This window comes from Coregonus lavaretus (genome assembly GCF_964263955.1).
Source record: "Coregonus lavaretus genome assembly, chromosome: 19".
NCBI classification, from domain to species: domain Eukaryota; kingdom Metazoa; phylum Chordata; class Actinopteri; order Salmoniformes; family Salmonidae; genus Coregonus; species Coregonus lavaretus.
The window spans coordinates 17,828,535-17,848,174 of NC_140006.1; the positions used below are offsets into that span (position 1 = coordinate 17,828,535).

The 19,640-nt window shown below is 43.1% G+C and overlaps 1 protein-coding gene across 1 annotated transcript in view; it reads right to left on the reverse strand.

Annotated features, from left to right (window-relative positions):
• wnt9a (wingless-type MMTV integration site family, member 9A) overlaps positions 1 to 13,642 on the reverse strand; it is a 34,841-nt gene extending 21,199 nt beyond the window's left edge. Inside the window, exon 1 of the mRNA XM_084182715.1 lies at positions 13,501 to 13,642. Coding sequence (XP_084038841.1) covers positions 13,501 to 13,592 — 92 coding nt within the window. The 5' untranslated portion in view covers positions 13,593 to 13,642. The remainder of the gene's footprint in view (positions 1 to 13,500) is intronic.
• Between the last annotated feature and the right edge of the window lie 5,998 nt (positions 13,643 to 19,640).

Below are 19,640 nucleotides of genomic sequence, written 5' to 3' on the forward strand. Positions count from 1 at the left end.
AGAAGTGGTCTGTGGTCACCACCTGCAAAACTGTCCTTTATTGGGGGTGTCTTGCTAATTGCCTATAATTTCCACCTGTTGTCTATTCCATTTGCACAACAGCATGTGAAATTTATTGTCAATCAGTGTTGCTTCCTACGTGGACAGTTTGATTTCACAGAAGTGTGATTGACTTGGAGTTACATTGTGTTGTTTAAGTGTTCCCTTTATTTTTTTGAGCAGTGTATATTCGTTTTTTGTTTTTTGGGGGGGTAGGGGGCTTATAAAACAATTTAGGCAACAGGGACGTTGATCCAGGAGGGGATTAAATGTTTCTGCTTTAACCAAGAAGCTTGATCTTGACATCTAGCCATATAGCTAGCAAGCTAGCAAACCAAATGCAGAGATGGAGCCCTGAGCTGGATATAATTTATTTGACACATCTTAGATTTCTTATTGTTATACGTCACTTATAGCTATAAGCAGTGGCGTAGCACGCACTCCCACGCAGCGGTGGTGCCCCCAACTATTTTTTTTCAAAATACCCTGGTACACGGTATAAACGGTATACCGCCCAAGCCTAGTCTCAACTTGCTGGTGTCTCTAAGGTCAACTCCCTCCCCCCTCTCTCCCTCCCTGTCTCCCTCTCCTTCACTACCCCCCTAACCCTCCTATCTCCCCCCTTCTCTCTTTCACTCTGCGTCCCCCTCTGCTCTCCCATCTCCTTCCTTCCCCTATCACTCCCCCCCCCCACGGAGCTGCCTGCCCCCTCCTCCTCCCCTCCTCCTCCCTACCTACCCCCACAGGCCAATTTACTCTAAACAAATGCCAATCATTCCCTCCAGCTGTTGACTCAAAACAAAGCCTGTTCCCAGACAAAGCGAACTACCCAGCTGTCTAACTAAAGGTAACCCAAAACAACGGCAGCCAGCCAGACAGACGTGTGAAAAGTGTGCAAGGCTAGCAGACACAACCAGGGCCCGTATTTAAGCACTCCCCCTGTCCATATAATCTTATTCAATATGATCAAAAAGGCCAAACTGATCCTATATCAGCACTCCTCTTTGTAAATACAAGTCTTGGGTTAGTTTACCTTTCTCCCCTGTCTGTTAGGGACAAACCACCATGCTCACCTCAGAAACGTTGAAATGTTGTCAAACCCTATGGTGGTAGCCAGGCTATTGCAAAGATATAAGGGGTTTTGCAAAGAAAATCTGGGCTGGGTGTGACCTTGCCCTGATCCATGTGTGTGCCTGTTTTTTCCTTCCCTTCCTCCCTCCTTCCCTCCTACCATTCCCCTGCTTGGTTTTCCTTTCCCTCCTCCACAGTACGCTCTAGCTAAATGCTCCCTACAGGAAAAAAGTGTCCTCCTCTCCTCAGAAAGAAGGTTTTGGATTTACTTCAGACCACCCTGCCCAAGCCCTCGTCCCATCTGGTGTCTCACAGGCCCTGCCAGAGGTAGTAGGAATGTCAGCGTGGTATACTCCCTCTGGCCCAGCCTGAAGCCAAGGCTGCTGCCTAGGCTATGTACTACTACTGACTGAACTGAAGCTTGAGTAATAGCGGGAAAAACCTACGTTTTGACTGTGGCATCCAGGTCATTGAAAATGTTTAGGTCCACATTTGATCTGTACTGGTGGAGATTAACTACACATGGTTCGTTACATCTTTACCAACTCCACCAATTAACATTACTTTGTAATTGTTGTCATCATACTTTGCCTCATTATGTCCAAGTTGAGTCACAGTTCTGACATGTCCCATTAAGGAAAGTGACCAGAGGGTCAGAGATGACATCATGCTTGGTCACATCCTTTATGGGTCAGCTGTTGAAGATAGGGGACTTCCACCCCAAGATTGTGTAGTGTTAACAGACTATGCATCATACAGTATCTTCCCCATTCGGGAAGTTTCATTACTCAAACGATAATGACTTACTGAAATGTAAAAGTTATATTGGTCTGTTTTGGCACAGAGAGGATCTGTCATGTGTCCTGTAAGTGTACAGTATCAATCTCAGGCTATAACCATATCACTCAATCCTCTCTCAACCAATGGCTAATCTTAGCTTTACCTTCACAATAACCATTTACTCTTTCCCCCATTTCTGGCTGAAATTATATGTGAAATGGAAACAGTGTCACTAAGGTTGGCGAAAGAAGGCCATATATCTCCATTCTCAACAGGGCGTAGCACTGCACTGCACTGGCCTTCCCATCCCTCTATACAGATGTAGGATCTGTTTAGATCACTCTTTTTGATCACTCTTTTAATGCTGAAAATTATTCCGCACGGCAGCAAATGCAAACTTGCAGTGTATTCAAGGTTTAAAAAGGCTTCTAAAGTTTGTAATTTCCACTTTAAAATGTCAGACTTTATTTACCCTGATGGAAAATTTATCAACACCTAAAAACAAATGCTAATTCATTATAATCCCCATAATAATTCACACTTCCTGTTGCTGCAGGATTCTTTTCCTGCTGTAGCAAACTGGCTCAAATGAAGATCATACATCTGTACAGCAGTCAGGACACTCCCCCCTACCAGAGAGTCATTAAGAACCAAAACTATACTTTTTAATCCAGCAAATTAAATACATCACCTTTTTCTAGACATCAGCAGAGTATTCTTTCCCAAACATTTATTCAAAATGCTACCCTGATCTGAAATGTTGGCTCTGTTCAACGTGCAATGCTGAGTGCTGACTGCACTGTAGACCCTAGCCATTGAGCGGTCGGTACTGTACGAATAAAGGGTTGGTTGGGGAATGGGAGCATGGAGCTTGGTAAGAGGTTTAACTACAATGTGAGAACTCAAGTCTCCTAGGGTCAGCGGCTCAGTTGTAGTCACTGTGTGACTGGCACAGATTGGGCGCGCCGCAACAGTGTCCACATGACTCCCCTGTTCTAGCCTACGCCATGGCACAGAGCAGCGCAGAGCACCCCTGTACCAGCACACCGACTGACCGACCGATGCACCAAACACGTTCAGCCACGGCACACATTCATACACACCCACCCCATTCAGACACACACACCCCATTCAGACACACACACCCCAGTCACACAAACACGCGCACACACACACGAGCCATGAGAATCAGACCACCGCTATTTGGTAAGAAAGAAAGGGAACCCGTGTATTTTAAAAGTGTACTTTAAAAGTGTACTTACATACTCTGAACAACAATAAATTGGTTATGGTAGATTTTAGATTTGTAACGCACACATTTATTAATTTACTCTTATTGTACAGTGAGCACTTCCCAGGGGTAATCCAAGCACTTAAAGTCAAACCACTATCAAAAAAACAGTAGCTGTTTTCAACCATGCATTAGTAACTGCAAGTGGCTAAGTTTAGTCATATTATTAATGGTTATTTACAGTTGCTACTGAAAGATTACAAGGTTTCCTTTCTTCTCTCACTCGGCGAATTCAAATTAGAATGGCTGAAAAGACAGCAGAAGGGAAAATCAATACTCAAGCTGTAACGCCACCAAGGGTGGTAGTGGTACAGTATATTATTTGCACTGCAAATAATAGTCTTAGTAGAAACATGAATGAATGAATTAAGGTGATAAACTACCATCATGTAGCTACACACTGGGTATAACATCAAGGTAGTAACTCTTGGTTACACCTGGAAGAGATGTAATTTTGGCTCACCTTACATACATCCGCCTGCATTCAATCTAGTCATAATGAGATTCTTATGGTGTTCCATATGGGTAAGAATCATCACACACCCAATAAAATATAAATTTCCTCTGTGCTGTCTGCCTGCATGGCAAGACTTCATGTATCACACACACACACACACACACCAGCATGCTCCCACAGACTAGGGTAAAGGAGGAAATTGGCCTACGGTTAAGGACGGACAACATATGACATGGCAAACCCGCTAATTATTAATATGCCATTTAGCAGAAGCTTTTATCCAAAGCGACTTACAGTCATGCATGCATACATTTTTGTGTATAGGTGGTCCCGGGGATCGAACCCACTACCCTGGCGTTACAAGCGCCATGCTCTACCAGCTGAGCAATCTCAGACCAATAAAAGTATTATGATTCTATATTGGCTTTCCTGTTTTACAAATTATCCTTGTCGAGGCAATGTCCCAAGTCCCATCTGTAAAGAACATCATGTGTCTAACTCTGTATACCTTCTCTTACCAATGATCATTTATTTCCGTTCCATATCTGCGGACTACCCAGCCATGAAGTACACAGCTGACTGGTAAGGGCTGGATAGGAGCAGGAGCCGCTCCCTCCTTTTAAAAGCCAATATTTCTTAACTGTGGTCGGTCTCGACATGCTGACGATACCAGAACCTTAAGCCCTTCGGATGTGAGTGGGCCAACACACATTTTAAAGACCTTCCCAAATGCAATAACAATGTAATCTTCAACATATACAGTGGAACCATATCATTATACTGCACAGTGTGTATCCAGACTATCCACCACACAAGCCACTGCAGACACCATCCATTAAAACCTTCACAACAAAGGTGTGTGGGTATATAAACCTCCAAATTAATCATCTCTAAAAATACCAGTCAAAAGTTTGGACACACCTACTCATTCAAGGGTTTTTCTTAATTTTTACTATTTTTTACATTGTAGAATGATAGTGAAGACATCTATGAAATAACACATATAGAATCATGTAGTAACCAAAAAACCCTTGTTGGCAATCACAGAGATCAGACGTTTCTTGTCATTGGCCACCAGGTTTGCACACATCTCAGGAGGGATTTTGTCCCACTGCTCTTTGCAGATCTTCTCCAAGTCATTAAAGTTTCGAGGCTGACGTTTGGCAACTCGAACCTTCAGCTCCCTCCACAGATGTTCTATGGGATTAAGGTCTGGAGACTGGCTAGGCCACTCCAGGACCTTAATGTGCTTCTTCTTGAGCCACTCCTTTGTTGCCATGGCTGAGTGTTTTGGGTCATTGTCATGCTGGAATACCCATCCACGACAAGATTTGACGGTACATGGCCCCGTCCATCGTCCCTTTGATGCTTTGAAGTTGTCCTGTCCCCTTAGCAGAAAAACACCCCCAAAGCATAATGTTTCCACCTCCATGTTTGACGGTGAGGATGGTGTTCTTGGGGTCATAGGCAACATTCCTCCTCCTCCAAACACAGCGAGTTGAGATAATGCCAAAGAGCTCGATTTTGGTCTCATCTGACCACAACACTTTCACCCAGTTCTCCTCTGAATCATTCAGATGTTCATTGTGCTTTCTAGAGCAGGGGGACCTTGCGGGCACTGCAGGATTTCAGTCCTTCACGGCGTAGTGTGTTACCAATTGTTTTCTTGGTGACTATGGTTCCAGCTGCCTTGAGATCATGGACAAGATCCTCCCGCGTAGTTCTGGGCTGATTCCTCACCGTTCTCATGATCATTGCAACTCCACGAGGTGAGATCTTGCATGGAGCCCCAGGCCGAGGGATATTGACAGTTCTTTTGTGTTTCTTCCATTTGCGAATAATCGCACCAACTGTTGTCACCTTCTCACCAAGCTGCTTGGCGATGGTCTTGTAGCCCATTCCAGCCTTGTGTAGGTCTACAATCTTTCCCCTGACATCCTTGGAGAGCTCTTTGGTCTTGGCCATGGTGGAGAGTTTGGAATCTGATTGATTGATTGATTCTTTGGACAGGTGTCTTTTATACAGGTAACAAACTGAAATTAGGAGCACTCCCTTTAAAGAGTTTGCTCCTAATCTCAGCTCGTTACCTGTATAAAAGACACCTGGGAGCCAGAAATCTTTCTGATTGAGGGGGGGGTCAAATACTTATTTCCCTCATTAAAATGCAAATCAATTTATACGATTTTTGACATGCGTTTTTCTGGATTCTTTTGTTGTTATTCTGTCTCGCACTGTTCAAATAAACCTACCATTAAAATTATAGACTGATCATTTCTTTGTCAGGAGGCAAACGTACAAAATCAGCAGGGAAACAAATACTTTTTTCCCTCACTGTATATAATCTCACTCCAACAGGCAACATTTGGTAGAGGAACCATTTCCATGGCAAACTGCCTTAACCTGCTATTCAAGGAGAAATCGTGGAGTGAAATGAATTATTCCTTTCACAGCACAATACAGCAAAGCCCTTCTATGAGTGCGCTTCTATGAAAGCCCTTCTAAGACATCGGACATCGAAGTGGATCAAATAATGCATTTTGACCACAACTAAGCATACACAAAAATACCATTTTTTCCTGAATTTGTATTTGCACATTGTCCGGTGCCTTTAGATTTGGCTGTTTTCACATCTCATTTCCCACTCTCCTAAGGTTACACAGAGCGGTTATAAAGTGCTGATTGAGACCCATCCTGGGCTCCACAAAGAGGCTGCACCACCTTGTGGCAGCTACCACTCCTTTCACCAGATGCTGCCTGAGAGGACAAAGACCTAACACTACACAGTGCAAACTCTAACTCATAAGACAAGCTTGAAACAATACTGTGCCAAATATATCAGGACGGACAGAAACACAAAGATAACAAAGCTCCCTCTCTCTGTATTCACAAAGGGCATAACACAAAGGCTTTTAGCTAAGCCTCCAGCAGGTTTTGAGGGGTGTGATCTCACCACCAGCCAGACTCCATGTGATCACAGCTAACCCCAGGCAGCCAGCGGTGAGAGAGAATCCTATCTTCTTGGCTCACAGTAAAGTGATACCCTTTGAGGTGTGGCTGCAGCCACAGGATATCCTCTGATGTTGGGAAATCCCTCTATCCCCGGCAGGGAGCCGCTCCCCACCCTGCCTGCCTGCGCCCTGCCTGTGAGCTAGCCTAGCGTCAGGGCTAATCAGTGCTTAAGGCATCTGTAATGAGAAGCCCGCCACCACTGTCTGCCAGCCCCACGCCAACGCCAGCCCTGAGCCCACACTCACTCTTAATTACTGGTAATCACCCGGCATCTCTCCATAAAGCACTGGGATACTAGCAGCAGCACACACATTAACCATCAGCCTGGGGTGGGAGCAGGCGGGAAATGTTTAAATGGAGACTGGCTGTTGAGTAGCCTATAACCTCTTGTTTCATCTCCATACAACACTTAAAACCGACCCTACTAGGGTTTGAACCCGGGTCTTCCGCCCACCACAACTGTGTTAGCGCGCTGAGCTAAAGCCTAGGATTGAACACTGGAGACTGTAGAGAAGCAGCACAGTGAATCTATTGCAGGCTATGAATGAATCTGTTTTATCACATTGTATTAGGCATATTACCACTGTCTTAATACTGACGCTGAAAACTATAGGTGGACATAACCTTTTGTAGCTTGAACTGAGGGCAGGGCACATGAAGTTGTTGCAGAAATAAACAACACTATTAACACTAGTTTTGATGCCATAGTGATTGGTGATTCACCATACATAGCATAGCTGTAGGTAGGATTCCTGTATATGCCGCAGCATGTGAACTAAATAAAAGCAATGTCTGTTTTAGTCAGTTTAAGGCTTGCATTGAATGCAGTTAACAAGACCACAAAATGCCTTTACAGTGGGGGAAAAAAATATTTAGTCAGCCACCAATTGTGCAAGTTCTCCCACTTAAAAAGATGAGAGAGGCCTGTAATTTTCATCATAGGTACAAGTCAACTATGACAGACAAATTGAGAAAAAAAAATCCAGATAATCACATTGTAGGATTTTTTATGAATTTATTTGCAAATTATGGTGGAAAATAAGTATTTGGTCACCTACAAACAAGCAAGATTTCTGGCTCTCACAGACCTGTAACTTCTTCTTTAAGAGGCTCCTCTGTCCTCCACTCGTTACCTGTATTAATGGCACCTGTTTGAACTTGTTATCAGTATAAAAGACACCTGTCCACAACCTCAAACAGTCACACTCCAAACTCCACTATGGCCAAGACCAAAGAGCTGTCAAAGGACACCAGAAACAAAATTGTAGACCAGGCTGGGAAGACTGAATCTGCAATAGGTAAGCAGCTTGGTTTGAAGAAATCAACTGTGGGAGCAATTATTAGGAAATGGAAGACATACAAGACCACTGATAATCTCCCTCGATCTGGGGCTCCACGCAATCTCTCACCCCGTGGGGTCAAAATGATCACAAGAACGGTGAGCAAAAATCCCAGAACCACACAGGGGGACCTAGTGAATGACCTGCAGAGAGCTGGGACCAAAGTAACAAAGCCTACCATCAGTAACACACTACGCCGCCAGGGACTCAAATCCTGCAGTGCCAGACGTGTCCCCCTGCTTAAGCCAGTACATGTCCAGGCCCGTCTGAAGTTTGCTAGAGTACATTTGGATGATCCAGAAGAGGATTGGGAGAATGTCATATGGTCAGATGAAACCAAAATAGAACTTTTTGGTAAAAACTCAACTTGTCATGTTTGGAGAACAAAGAATGCTGAGTTGCATCCAAAGAACACCATACCTACTGTGAAGCATGGGGGTGGAAACATCATGCTTTGGGGCTGTTTTTCTGCAAAGGGACCAGGACGACTGATCCGTGTAAAGGAAAGAATGAATGGGGCCATGTATCGTGAGATTTTGAGTGAAAACCTCCTTCCATCAGCAAGGGCATTGAAGATGGAACGTGGCTGGGTCTTTCAGCATGACAATGATCCCAAACACACCGCCCGGGCAACGAAGGAGTGGCTTCGTAAGAAGCATTTCAAGGTCCTGGAGTGGCCTAGCCAGTCTCCAGATCTCAACCCCATAGAAAATCTTTGGAGGGAGTTGAAAGTCCGTGTTGCCCAGCGACAGCCCCAAAACATCACTGCTCTAGAGGAGATCTGCATGGAGGAATGGGCCAAAATACCAGCAACAGTGTGTGAAAACCTTGTTTTCAAAGTATTGAGAAACTTTTGTTATTGACCAAATACTTATTTTCCACCATAATTTGCAAATAAATTCATAAAAAATCCTACAATGTGATTTTCTGGATTTTATTTTCTCATTTTGTCTGTCATAGTTGACGTGTACCTATGATGAAAATTACAGGCCTCTCTCATCTTTTTAAGTGGGAGAACTTCCACAATTGGTGGCTGACTAAATACTTTTTTCCCCCACTGTATATGGGCCAAAAGTAGCATATAAATGAATGGAGTTCGCTTGTTTAACAGCATCTTGCTGAAACTCCTTAACTTGAACCCTTCAGTCGGGGTCAGCTAAGTGAACAATCTCACTCTTTCCCTTCCTTCTTGAAAATACCACCCAACAAAGAATATTCCCTCAAGTTACAGTTTTGTCAAAGCCTAAGAATGAAACTGCAGCAAACTTCCCAATGGTAAGCCTAATGATACTGGGTTGTGAGTGAGAAGCAGCACCTGCCACAACAGGCTAAACAGGGGAAAGTAAATGAGTGCTCACATTCTTGTGGCAAAGGATGACAATTTGAGCGGGTGCTTGACTACACTAGGAATCCCGCCCCGCCTTCTGCCGCTGCAGACTACGGGCAACAGAGACGGTGTTTATGTTACACTTACGCTCCACCGCACTCTGGAAATTGGGTATGCAACATCGACCATCTATTCTGAGTAAATCAGTACCCAGGAAGAGGGCCGGAGGATGTGCTGTCCTCGTGCTCATGGCAGATATTTATTTGAACAAGTGTGTGTTAGTATGTATACTTCACTCAATGTCAGCCAGCCCAGGGCTGCGTGTGTGGTGTGTGTGTGTGTGTGTGTGTGTGTGTGTGTGTGTGTGTGTGTGTGTGTGTGTGTGTGTGTGTGTGTGTGTGTGTGTGTGTGTGTGTGTGTGTGTGTGTGTGTGTGTATGTGTTTGTGTGTGTGTGTGTGTTGCACTGTGTCAATGGTGTCCGGTTTCTGGCTTTGGGGAAGTATCAGCATTTTGCATGTATCTATGTGACCTGGGCCGGGTCTCTCTGTTTGTCTCATGATCTTTGGCTTAAAGGGCTAAATCATTCACTGACACTCATCTCCATCATATTCTCCCTCTGTCCTCAGGACATAACTCTGGACTTGTATCCTCATACCAGATGACCCTTTGCACTTCAAAGGCCACAGACACAGATCAGATTGATTAGAAGGAATTGGAAAGCACTAACTGAATAAGTAGATATGCTTTAAACGGAGTGCCAGTTTTGCACTTCTTAATTGTATGCAACTGGTTAGTTATTGAAGGCCAATGGTAATGTTGCTGGATGGTTATGATCTACCACTATCACTATGATCTACCACTATCACTAAGATGAGAGAGAGAGAGAGAGAGAGAGAGAGAGAGAGAGAGAGAGAGAGAGAGAGAGAGAGCGAGAGAGAGAGAGAGAGAGAGAGAGAGAGAGAGAGAGAGAGAGAGAGAGAGAGAGAGAGAGAGAGAGAGAGAGAGAGAGAGAGAGAGAGAGAGAGAGAGAGAGAGAGGGGGGGGGGGGGGGGGGAGAGAGAGAGAGAGAGGGGGGGAGGGAGAGAGAGAGAGAGAGAGAGAGAGAGGAGAGAGAGAGAGAGAGAGAGAGAGAGAGAGAGAGAGAGAGAGAGAGAGGGGGGGGTGAGAGAGAGAGAGAGAGAGAGTGGGGGGGGGGGGGGGGGGAGAGGTGAGAGAGAGAGAGAGAGAGAGAGAGAGAGATAGAGAGAGAGGCTCCAGAATAACGTGTGACTTAGAGATGATGGGGTTTCTATGGTACTGGGCTGCTGAACCACTCTCATATCATTTTCACGCATCAAAACAGCATAACAGTCCAGATCCTTCAGTCAAAACTAGAATAGGTCTGAACACTACAGTGAAAAGTAAAAACACTAAGTAATGACAGTTACCCTAAAATTAAGAGGTGACTTATGTTTATTATCTGTAATAACATGTCTGATTTATGGTGACAATAACTTCCTCTAACAACATACTGTACCTGTCAGGGGACATAACTTTTGAGAAGTGACACATTAGGACTAAATGGACATTCCTATCATATCACACAATTTCTGGCAACTCAAACCATTAACGTTATCCAAAAAGTAATTATTTCCAAATAGCACTATTCCTTCCACCCTAGTCCGTTTTGTCCAGTCCTCCCTAATTTATTGGTTTCCTTATATGAGATCTGAGAGAAGGCTAGATCCAATTCAGCTGCCCCGGAGGCCTATCAAACCAGTTTACAGCTTCATAATGTCCAACAGGTCCTGGGGGGCCCCTCCCGTCCCTGTATTCCCCCACTGGTTCACAACTAAATGATGTCCTTATCGCCTAATACCCATGGAACTACTGCATCACTCACTCTACAATTAAAGCAGCTACAATATTTCAGTGCTGCCAGTAGTCCAAATGTGTTTGTGTGCTTGACTCACCTCAACTTCATAACAAGTATTGTTTGCAACACAAGGGGGTATCGATTACTTCCGGCATCAACAATCTATTGTCTGCATACTGTATGACAGAATGTGGGAATGATATCTGTGTTCATGGTAGAATAAAGGATCCCTAAAAAGAATATCAAGATTCTGACTGAACTCTCTCATAGTTGCTGTGAGATTGCAGGTGCCACTGAAAAGAGAACACAACCTGGGAAGGAGACTTCTGTTATAACATCTCGAAGCTATAACATGCCTGCTGTAGGCTACTTGTATCCTTCACACAAGAGCTTTGAAGGTCCTGTTGATGTTGCATTAATTAGAGCAATCTTTTGACAGGTTAGTAGTCTTCCAAAGAAGTCTGAATCATAATGAATGGAATTCATCAGAAAGGACAAAGGCTGCCAGTAGCCTCGATATATTGAGATGCAGGCTACACCTAAAAAAACAAGGTGTTCCGTGGGAATAATGTTTTTAACTGCTCATTAAATGAATAAAAAACTGTCCTTGATATGACATTATCTCATAAGATTTGGAAACAAACTGTACATTCTGGACACATTCTTTCACGTGTGTTTTAAACTGTTTTTAAACTTAGTGGGTGTGTGAACCCTACACCAGAATTCTCTCTATCCCGATGTTTATGCTGGATGGGGAATTTTCTCTGCAAGCTGAAGAGACGTTTCAGCCACCGGTTGAGCTGCATTGCTTTATTGTTACCAGCTGTTGCGACTGAAGCCTACACTCACCTTTCGCTCCATGTCTGTTTTCAGAGCCGACTTACAATAGTATTACAAGTGTTTCAACCAAATATTCACACAGATGTCTGCTACCAGTCATTTAAATATGCCTGGTATCAATGTCTGAGCGTACCTGTCACTCTCGCTTTCGGGATCACCTTTCTGTTGAACAACACTTAGGGCCTAAATGGGTTGTCAAAACTAGCCTCGAGGAACCCCTCTGAAAAGGGTCTTCGAGGAACCCCTGTGTAAAGGTTCAAACCGGAACCTTTTTGTGATGGGTGGGGTTCAATTTTGAACCTTTTTAATAATATATTGTAGAGGTGGCAGCCTATCAGAAGATTGGAACCATGGCTTATTTGAGGTGTGGCTTTCAGATAGTTATTCTTGGCCATCCATTAGAGTGAATGTAATTCCTGTTCATCATGTTAAGTTTGTACATTGCAAATTTAAATGTTCCTTGAATATTAATGCATATGACATATTCTAATATAATATTAACAATGCTGATTACATAGTAATAAAGTATTAACCATTCCAACTTTGGGATTTGCATAGGAACTCATACACCTCTGTAAGCATCATGTTGAAGATACAAAACTGTCAGTGTTCAACATCAACATGTAATGACATATACCGCTGTAAGCATCATGTTGAAGCTACAAAACCGTCAGTGTTCAACATTAACATGTAATGACAATACAACAGAACAGGAATGACATTTACTCTAACGGGTGGCCAAAATAGATCTATCTGAAAGCCACACCCCTACTAAGGCACGCATCCAGTCCAGGGTTCCTCCAGGAACACCCTTTGCTACATTAAAACATTTAAGGTTCCTCCAAGAACCCCTCAACTAATCGAAGATGCAAATATGAACCACTGACTAGCTATTGTTCCTTAAGGAACTCCAGGGGTGCCTTGAGGATCTCCAGGGTTCCTCCAGCCACCACTAATTCTAAGAGTGTAGAGAACCCCTAACCCCTCCCTATCCTCTTAAAAATCTGCTTCAGCATATAACCCAAAGACAAGAAAAAAAAACTTTCGGTAGCCTGACCTATTACACTGGTCACTGGTCCGTCAACGCGACGGAATCATCTCACGTCAACCTGCTCTCACCACCGGTTGTGACAGACTACCGCGCTACACAACTGCCGCTGAACTGACAGTTCTTTGCAACAATGTTGCAGCTACTTGAAACAAATCACAATATAGCTACAAGGACACCAGTATCTCATTCATTTGCACCGCATTGATATTAGAGAAAACATCAACAGTGATGAACGTGAGAGCCATTGGCTATTTATTATTTTCTGCCATATTTAGGACTACGCGATACGAAAGTTGAAACATTTGAATGAACGGTAGGCTAATATGAGTAACGTAATTTATCCGCTCTATCAAAGTTGATCTAAAATCGCGTGACATATCTCGTAACAAACTAAAATCAATGACAGTGTCATGAACATGTGCATGGATCTAGTGCCTACCCGAAATACGCTGTGGTCGGTCCCGGCAAGTTGAAAAGGTACACTATAACTGTGAACGATAACCATCCCAGGAGTAGGTGTCCATCCAGCATTTTGCTGCGGCTCCAAGGCAGATCATTTCGTTTCTACTGAGTAGCTGTGTAAAATCCCTTGTTGTACGTTCGGCACTTCTTATACAGAGAGGAATTTTGCGCTCCTCCCATTAGCAGAGAGCAAGTCTGAGTGAGGGAGAGAGAGTGGGAAAGAGAGCGATACAGAGAAAGAGAGAGCAAGAGAAAGAGCGCTTGTTTTCTGAAGCTGATTGTTAGAGATTATAAATATACATTATTTTCAATATTCAATATTTGACATTATGAAATATTTTTATATTAATGATGTTGTCAAATGTTGCCAAATGCGCGCAGGCACGAGTGCGCACACACAAACACAGCCTTACTTTACAGTCTGACAATAGACCTGCTAATTTAAAAGTATTTATTATAACCCAACAATATTATTTTTATGGAGTAATTTCCTTGCAGAAAGACAGTAGGGCCTAATGAACTCTGTGAAACTGGGTGATCTTGTCAAGAGCATGTTTAGGACATTTGAAGTATAGGCTAGTGAAGTCAGCTGATTTTGACATTTATGAGCTGTCCCTCTGTGTTGGAAGGTGTCCAGTAGTCGTTGTGCAGCATGCTAACTGAGGTCAGCTGAGCAGAGGTGTCAGCCTGCTATATCCTTTGTTTTTACTGCCAATTGGTCAATGACATGTCATTTCTGGAATGGCAAGCTAGCCTTTAGGGGCTAGGGGTTGTGCAATAGTTGCATGTAGCCTACACTACTAAATGGCTTGGCTTGGAAAAGTTTATGCATTACCTATTTTTCACTGAATCATCACTTCTATTGCTACAGTATTCTGTGTAGCAGTGACTACACTGAGGATACCAAACATTAGGAACACCTTCTTGATACACACGGGAAACTGTTGAGCGTGAAAAAACCAGCAGCGCTGCAGTTCTTGACACAAACTGGAGCGCCTGGCACCTACTACCATACCCCGTTCAAAGGCACTTAAATCTTTGTCTTGCCCATTCACCCTCTGAATGGAACACATACACAATCCATGTCTCAATTGTCTCAAGGCTTAAAGATCCTTCTTTAACCTGTCTCCTCCCCTTCATCTACACTGATTGAAGTGGATTTAACAAGTGACATCAAACAAGGGATCATAGCTTTCACCTGGATTCACCTGGTCAGTCTATGTCATGGAAAGAGCAGGTGTTCTTAATGTTTTGTATACTCAGTTGGCACTATATGCTCATCCAAAATGTGTTCTGGTGCTGGGAAAATCTGTCAAAAAGACATTATGGACAAAAATAATCCCCCATGTTGCTCTGCTCCCAAAAGTGAATGTATTGTCTACATGGAGAGAAACACTGTTTCGATCACCTGCAGAAGCCTGCAGCTGGCCTGCATATGTATAGCGAAAACATAATATATCACAGACAGTGTAACCATTATTCATTAATTTCGGTTAAATATATGTCAAAGATCAGTGTATGTGCCTATAGCATTTGTGGGATATCCTTTTCAGTATTTCTCACAAGAGAAAACTGAACTAAGTACGAACTGAACTAAGTACGGTTCATTTGGAGTTCACAACTGCATGTGCGAAGCATATTTATTTAGGCTAATATTTTGCAAGAGCTGAAGATGGAACCTTTTATTAGTAAGCACAAATTCATACTCAAAGCCATAAATCAATAGGATTTTGGCAAGCCTGCTTAGGAAAAGATTGTCTATGCTTGTTCTGGTACTACTATTCTGATCTATAGTATTCAGTTGCATAATATAAACATTTATGGTCATAATTTTACACATATAATCTATACATTACATGATTTTCAGACACATTAAGATAATTTTTGAATTTTTAACAGTAACCTCCTACCTGACATCTTGTGCTCGCACACCTTACTCTATGAAGCATTGAGTAAAAGATAGATATGGATCTGGACTTGGGAAGGATCCAGCTTTCTTCTCATAGCCTACACCTGGGGAGAACTCATGCCAGAACCAAAGATGAAGTCTATTCATCCCCCATATTAAACAATAAATCCCCATTCATCACAAAGATCACAGCAACATTCACACATGTACCAGGAACAGCCAAGCTTCTGCCAAGTTTCTGTTTACCGAATGGCCAGTTCTGCTAGATAGACAGCATCACAAATAGGGGATAAGAGTGAATGAGAAAAGGAATTACCAAAGATCAGCATCATGCTGAAGACAGGAGTTCCGCATCATCCATGTGATCTAGAGGCCTACTGTATGTGACTGTGCTTCATAAATCATTATGTAGTGACTGAGGGTTGCCCAATGTGACATGAGATCATTTGTGCTGTGTTCACCTGAGAGATGGAATAGATTACTGTGAGGCTCAAGGGCTGTACAGTACTGTACATGTGTAAGAATTGGTCACCATTTTAGTTGTTGCACATTTGTCAGACAACAAACATAAATTAGTCCACGGAAGTGTTTGGTATGATGCTTGGTATGATTACATTTGTTGAATCCCATCCCTCATATATGGTAAAGTACTGTGCACCTTTTATAATGAAGCACATCATTATTCCAGGATATTAAAAACGAATCTCCATACAGGTGTCCACTTGCATCCCACTTTAGAGGAATTCATTTTACAGTGTTACAGTGAATATACACTTCAGTTCTGAATCTGCACCCCAGTAAGAGAGAGGTCCCTGGTCTGCTTCTTATTATCACCTGGTTTAAAGGAGATCAGCTGGAGGGTTTGTCAGCTACATGACAAGAATGAACAGTAATCCTGGCAGGCATACCCACTGGTCCTGCATGTCTGGTGAGTGGGGTAATTGATTCCCACACCCTGCTTAAGTTAAACGCTCACCCTTCTCATTACACCAGGCTGAGAAACCAGGAAAACAGTCATTCTCTGGTGTGTGTTCATGTGTGTGTGTCAGTACCATTCCCTTAAACGTGTTGCTACTACCCTACCCTACTCCTCTGTTCTTTTCTCTTCTTGACTTTATTCTCTCTCACACACACACACACACACCTCTGATATGGCGGATATGATGCCTGACTGAATTTTTTCATCAATTTGTTATGCCTAGTATGTGAATAATATATAAATGATTTTGTATGTCGAAATATCAAATATCACGTGAAAGGTATCCGTAACTAAATGCGGGTGTATCTGTCTTTTCTTGTGAAAAAGCCAACCTGGTCTCAACTCATAGCGTGACTACAATACTCAGACAGGATTAGGAGCTAGCCTGCAGTGTTGCATTTCTTTGCAATTACAATGAGTTTCCTCTGGGCATTGAGGTTAGGAGCACTTCTGAGCACAGACTGTTCAAATGAGCTGGAATGTGCAGTAGGATGTTGATGAAGTTCTAGGTATTTCCGTCAGCACAAGCTAAACCTAAACCCAATGGCCAATGTATGTATGGTCCCAGATATCTTAACATGTATAGACTACATGCACCTTTGTAGACATAATTGATGCCCACAGTAGATGCCCTCAACAGTTTGTCCTTTGTCAGTCCTGTGACTGAAACAGTGAGCTCAGGACACGCCAGAGAAGTTCTAACATAGAGTCCTAGTACTACTACAGTACTTCCAGTCTTTTGCGTATTAGCCTTGCTCTGACCTTGTCTTGATACCGTATCCGTCCAATCCGGCTCTGCTACCACTGCCACCAACCTCCTATCTTGCTCTCACCACCCCTACTCTGCCCGGCCGACCCATATTATATTTTCCATGCCCCAGGCATAATTTGTGGCTTGGGATGGAGGCTGACGGTGCGTCTGTGCTCACTGCTCTGCTGTTTCAGGCATCGGGTTGTTCGGGTCGCACCATTTGCACTGTGCAGTTCTCAGGACCAGCCAGCCAGTCACTCCTCCTTCGGAACGGGAGAAGTAACTGTTGTTTTTGAAACGGCAATACATGCACTGTCAATCCCTGGATTGTTTGGATTGTGTCCCTGGGTACACTCTAAATGACATAACTCACCTACTTACCCAACACTGCTAACTGAGCAGAAGTGAGGTAACTATGTCGGGGAGGGGAGATACCCTCATAAACTCTGTTAATTACACATTATTTAACCACAGACCTGCAGACTTGATTGAATATCATAACAAATACTGTAATCAATCTAGGTGGCCTGGATTTGGAGTAGTGCAGCCAGGCAACAGGTATTTAGTTCTGTTGTTAATTAGTGAAATCACCAGGATCTCCCACATGCAACTTCACCTCATCATCTCAACTCCCCAATGATGTACTTATTCACAGTACAGGTTTCTGGCATGTATTACATCATGAAATAAAGGTAAAAAGGAAATCTTACAATAACAAATACTGGAAATAATGTCAGAGCTGTAGCTCACTATACATGTAGTATACTGAGTATGCTGAGGTCTTTGTTGATATTTTTCAAAAAGGGACAGTACTGTATCATCTGTATATTAATCAAATTCTATCACATTTATTTTATATAGCCCTTTTTACATCAGCAGTTGTCACAAAGTGCTTATATATATATATATATATATATATATATATATATATATATATATATATATATATATATATATATATAAGTATGTGGACACTCCCTTTAAATTAGTGGATTTGGCTATTTCAGCCACACCCATTGTTGACATGTGTATAAAATCGAGCACACAGCCATGCAACCTCCATAGACAAACATTGGCAGTAGAATGGCCTTACTGAAGAGCTCAGTGACTTTCAACGTGCCACCGTCATAGGATGTCACCTTTCCAACAAGTCAGTTCGTTAAATTTCTGCCTTGATAGAGCTGCCCCGGTCAAGTGTAAGTGCTGTTATTGTAAAGTGGAAACGTCTAGGAGCAACAACGGCTCAGCCGCGAAGTGGTAGGCCACAGAAGCTCACAGAACGGGACCGCCTAGTGCTGAAGCACGTAGCGTGTAAATATCGTCTGTCCTCGTTTGCAACACTCACTACCGAGTTCCAAACTGCCTCTGGAAGCAACGTCAGCACAATAACTGTTCGTCGGGAGCTTCATGAAATGGGCTTTCCATGGCCTAGCAGCTGCACACAAGCCTAAGATCACCATGACCAATGCCAAGCATTGGCTGGAGTGGTCTAAAGCTTGCCATCATTGGACTCTGGAGCAGTGGAAACGCGTTCTCTGGAGTAATGAATCACCATCTGGCAGTCCGACGGACTTATCTGGGTTTGGCGGATGCCAGGAGAACGCTACCTGCTCCAATGCATAGTGCCAACTGTAAAGTTGGTGGAGGAGGAATAATGGTCTGGGGCTGTTTTTCATGGTTCGGGCTAGGCCCCTTAGTTCCAGTCAAGGGAAATCTTAACGCTACAGCATACAATGACATTCTAGATGATTCTGTGCTTCCAACTTTGTGGCAACAGTTTGGGGAAGGCCCTTTCCTGTTTCAGCATGACAATGGCCCCGTGCACAAAGCAAGGTCCATACAGAAATAGTTTGTTGACATTGGTGTGGAAGAACTTGACTGGCCTGCACAGAACTCTGACCTCAACCCCATCTAACACATTTGGGATGAATTGGAACGCCGACTGCGAGCCAGGCCTAATCACCCAACATCAGTGCCCGACCTCACTAATGCTCTTGTGGCTGAATGGAAGCAAGTCCCTGCAGCAATGTTCCAACATCTAGTGGAAAGCCTTCCCAGAAGAGTGGAGGCTATTATAGCAGCAAAGGGGGGACCAACTCCAAATTAATGTCCATGATATTGGAATTAGATTTTTGATGAGCAAGTGTCCACATACTTCTGGTCATGTAGTATATATATATACTAAACAAAAATATAAATGCAACATGTAAAGTGTTGGTCCCATGTTTCATGAGCTGAAATAAAAGATCCCTAATTCATTTCAATTGACTGGTTTCCTTGTATGAACTGTATATCTTTGAAATTGTTGAATGTTGCAATAATATTTTTGTTCAGTGTGTATATAAATATATATATAGTATATAGATTGTCTATAGATTTTAAGATAATACAGTAGGTTATATGGCAGCATAAAGTGGGAGCTCTCCAGTCCCAAAGAATACCTTAGTAGAACTTAATCCCAAGACTTCATTTGTGACA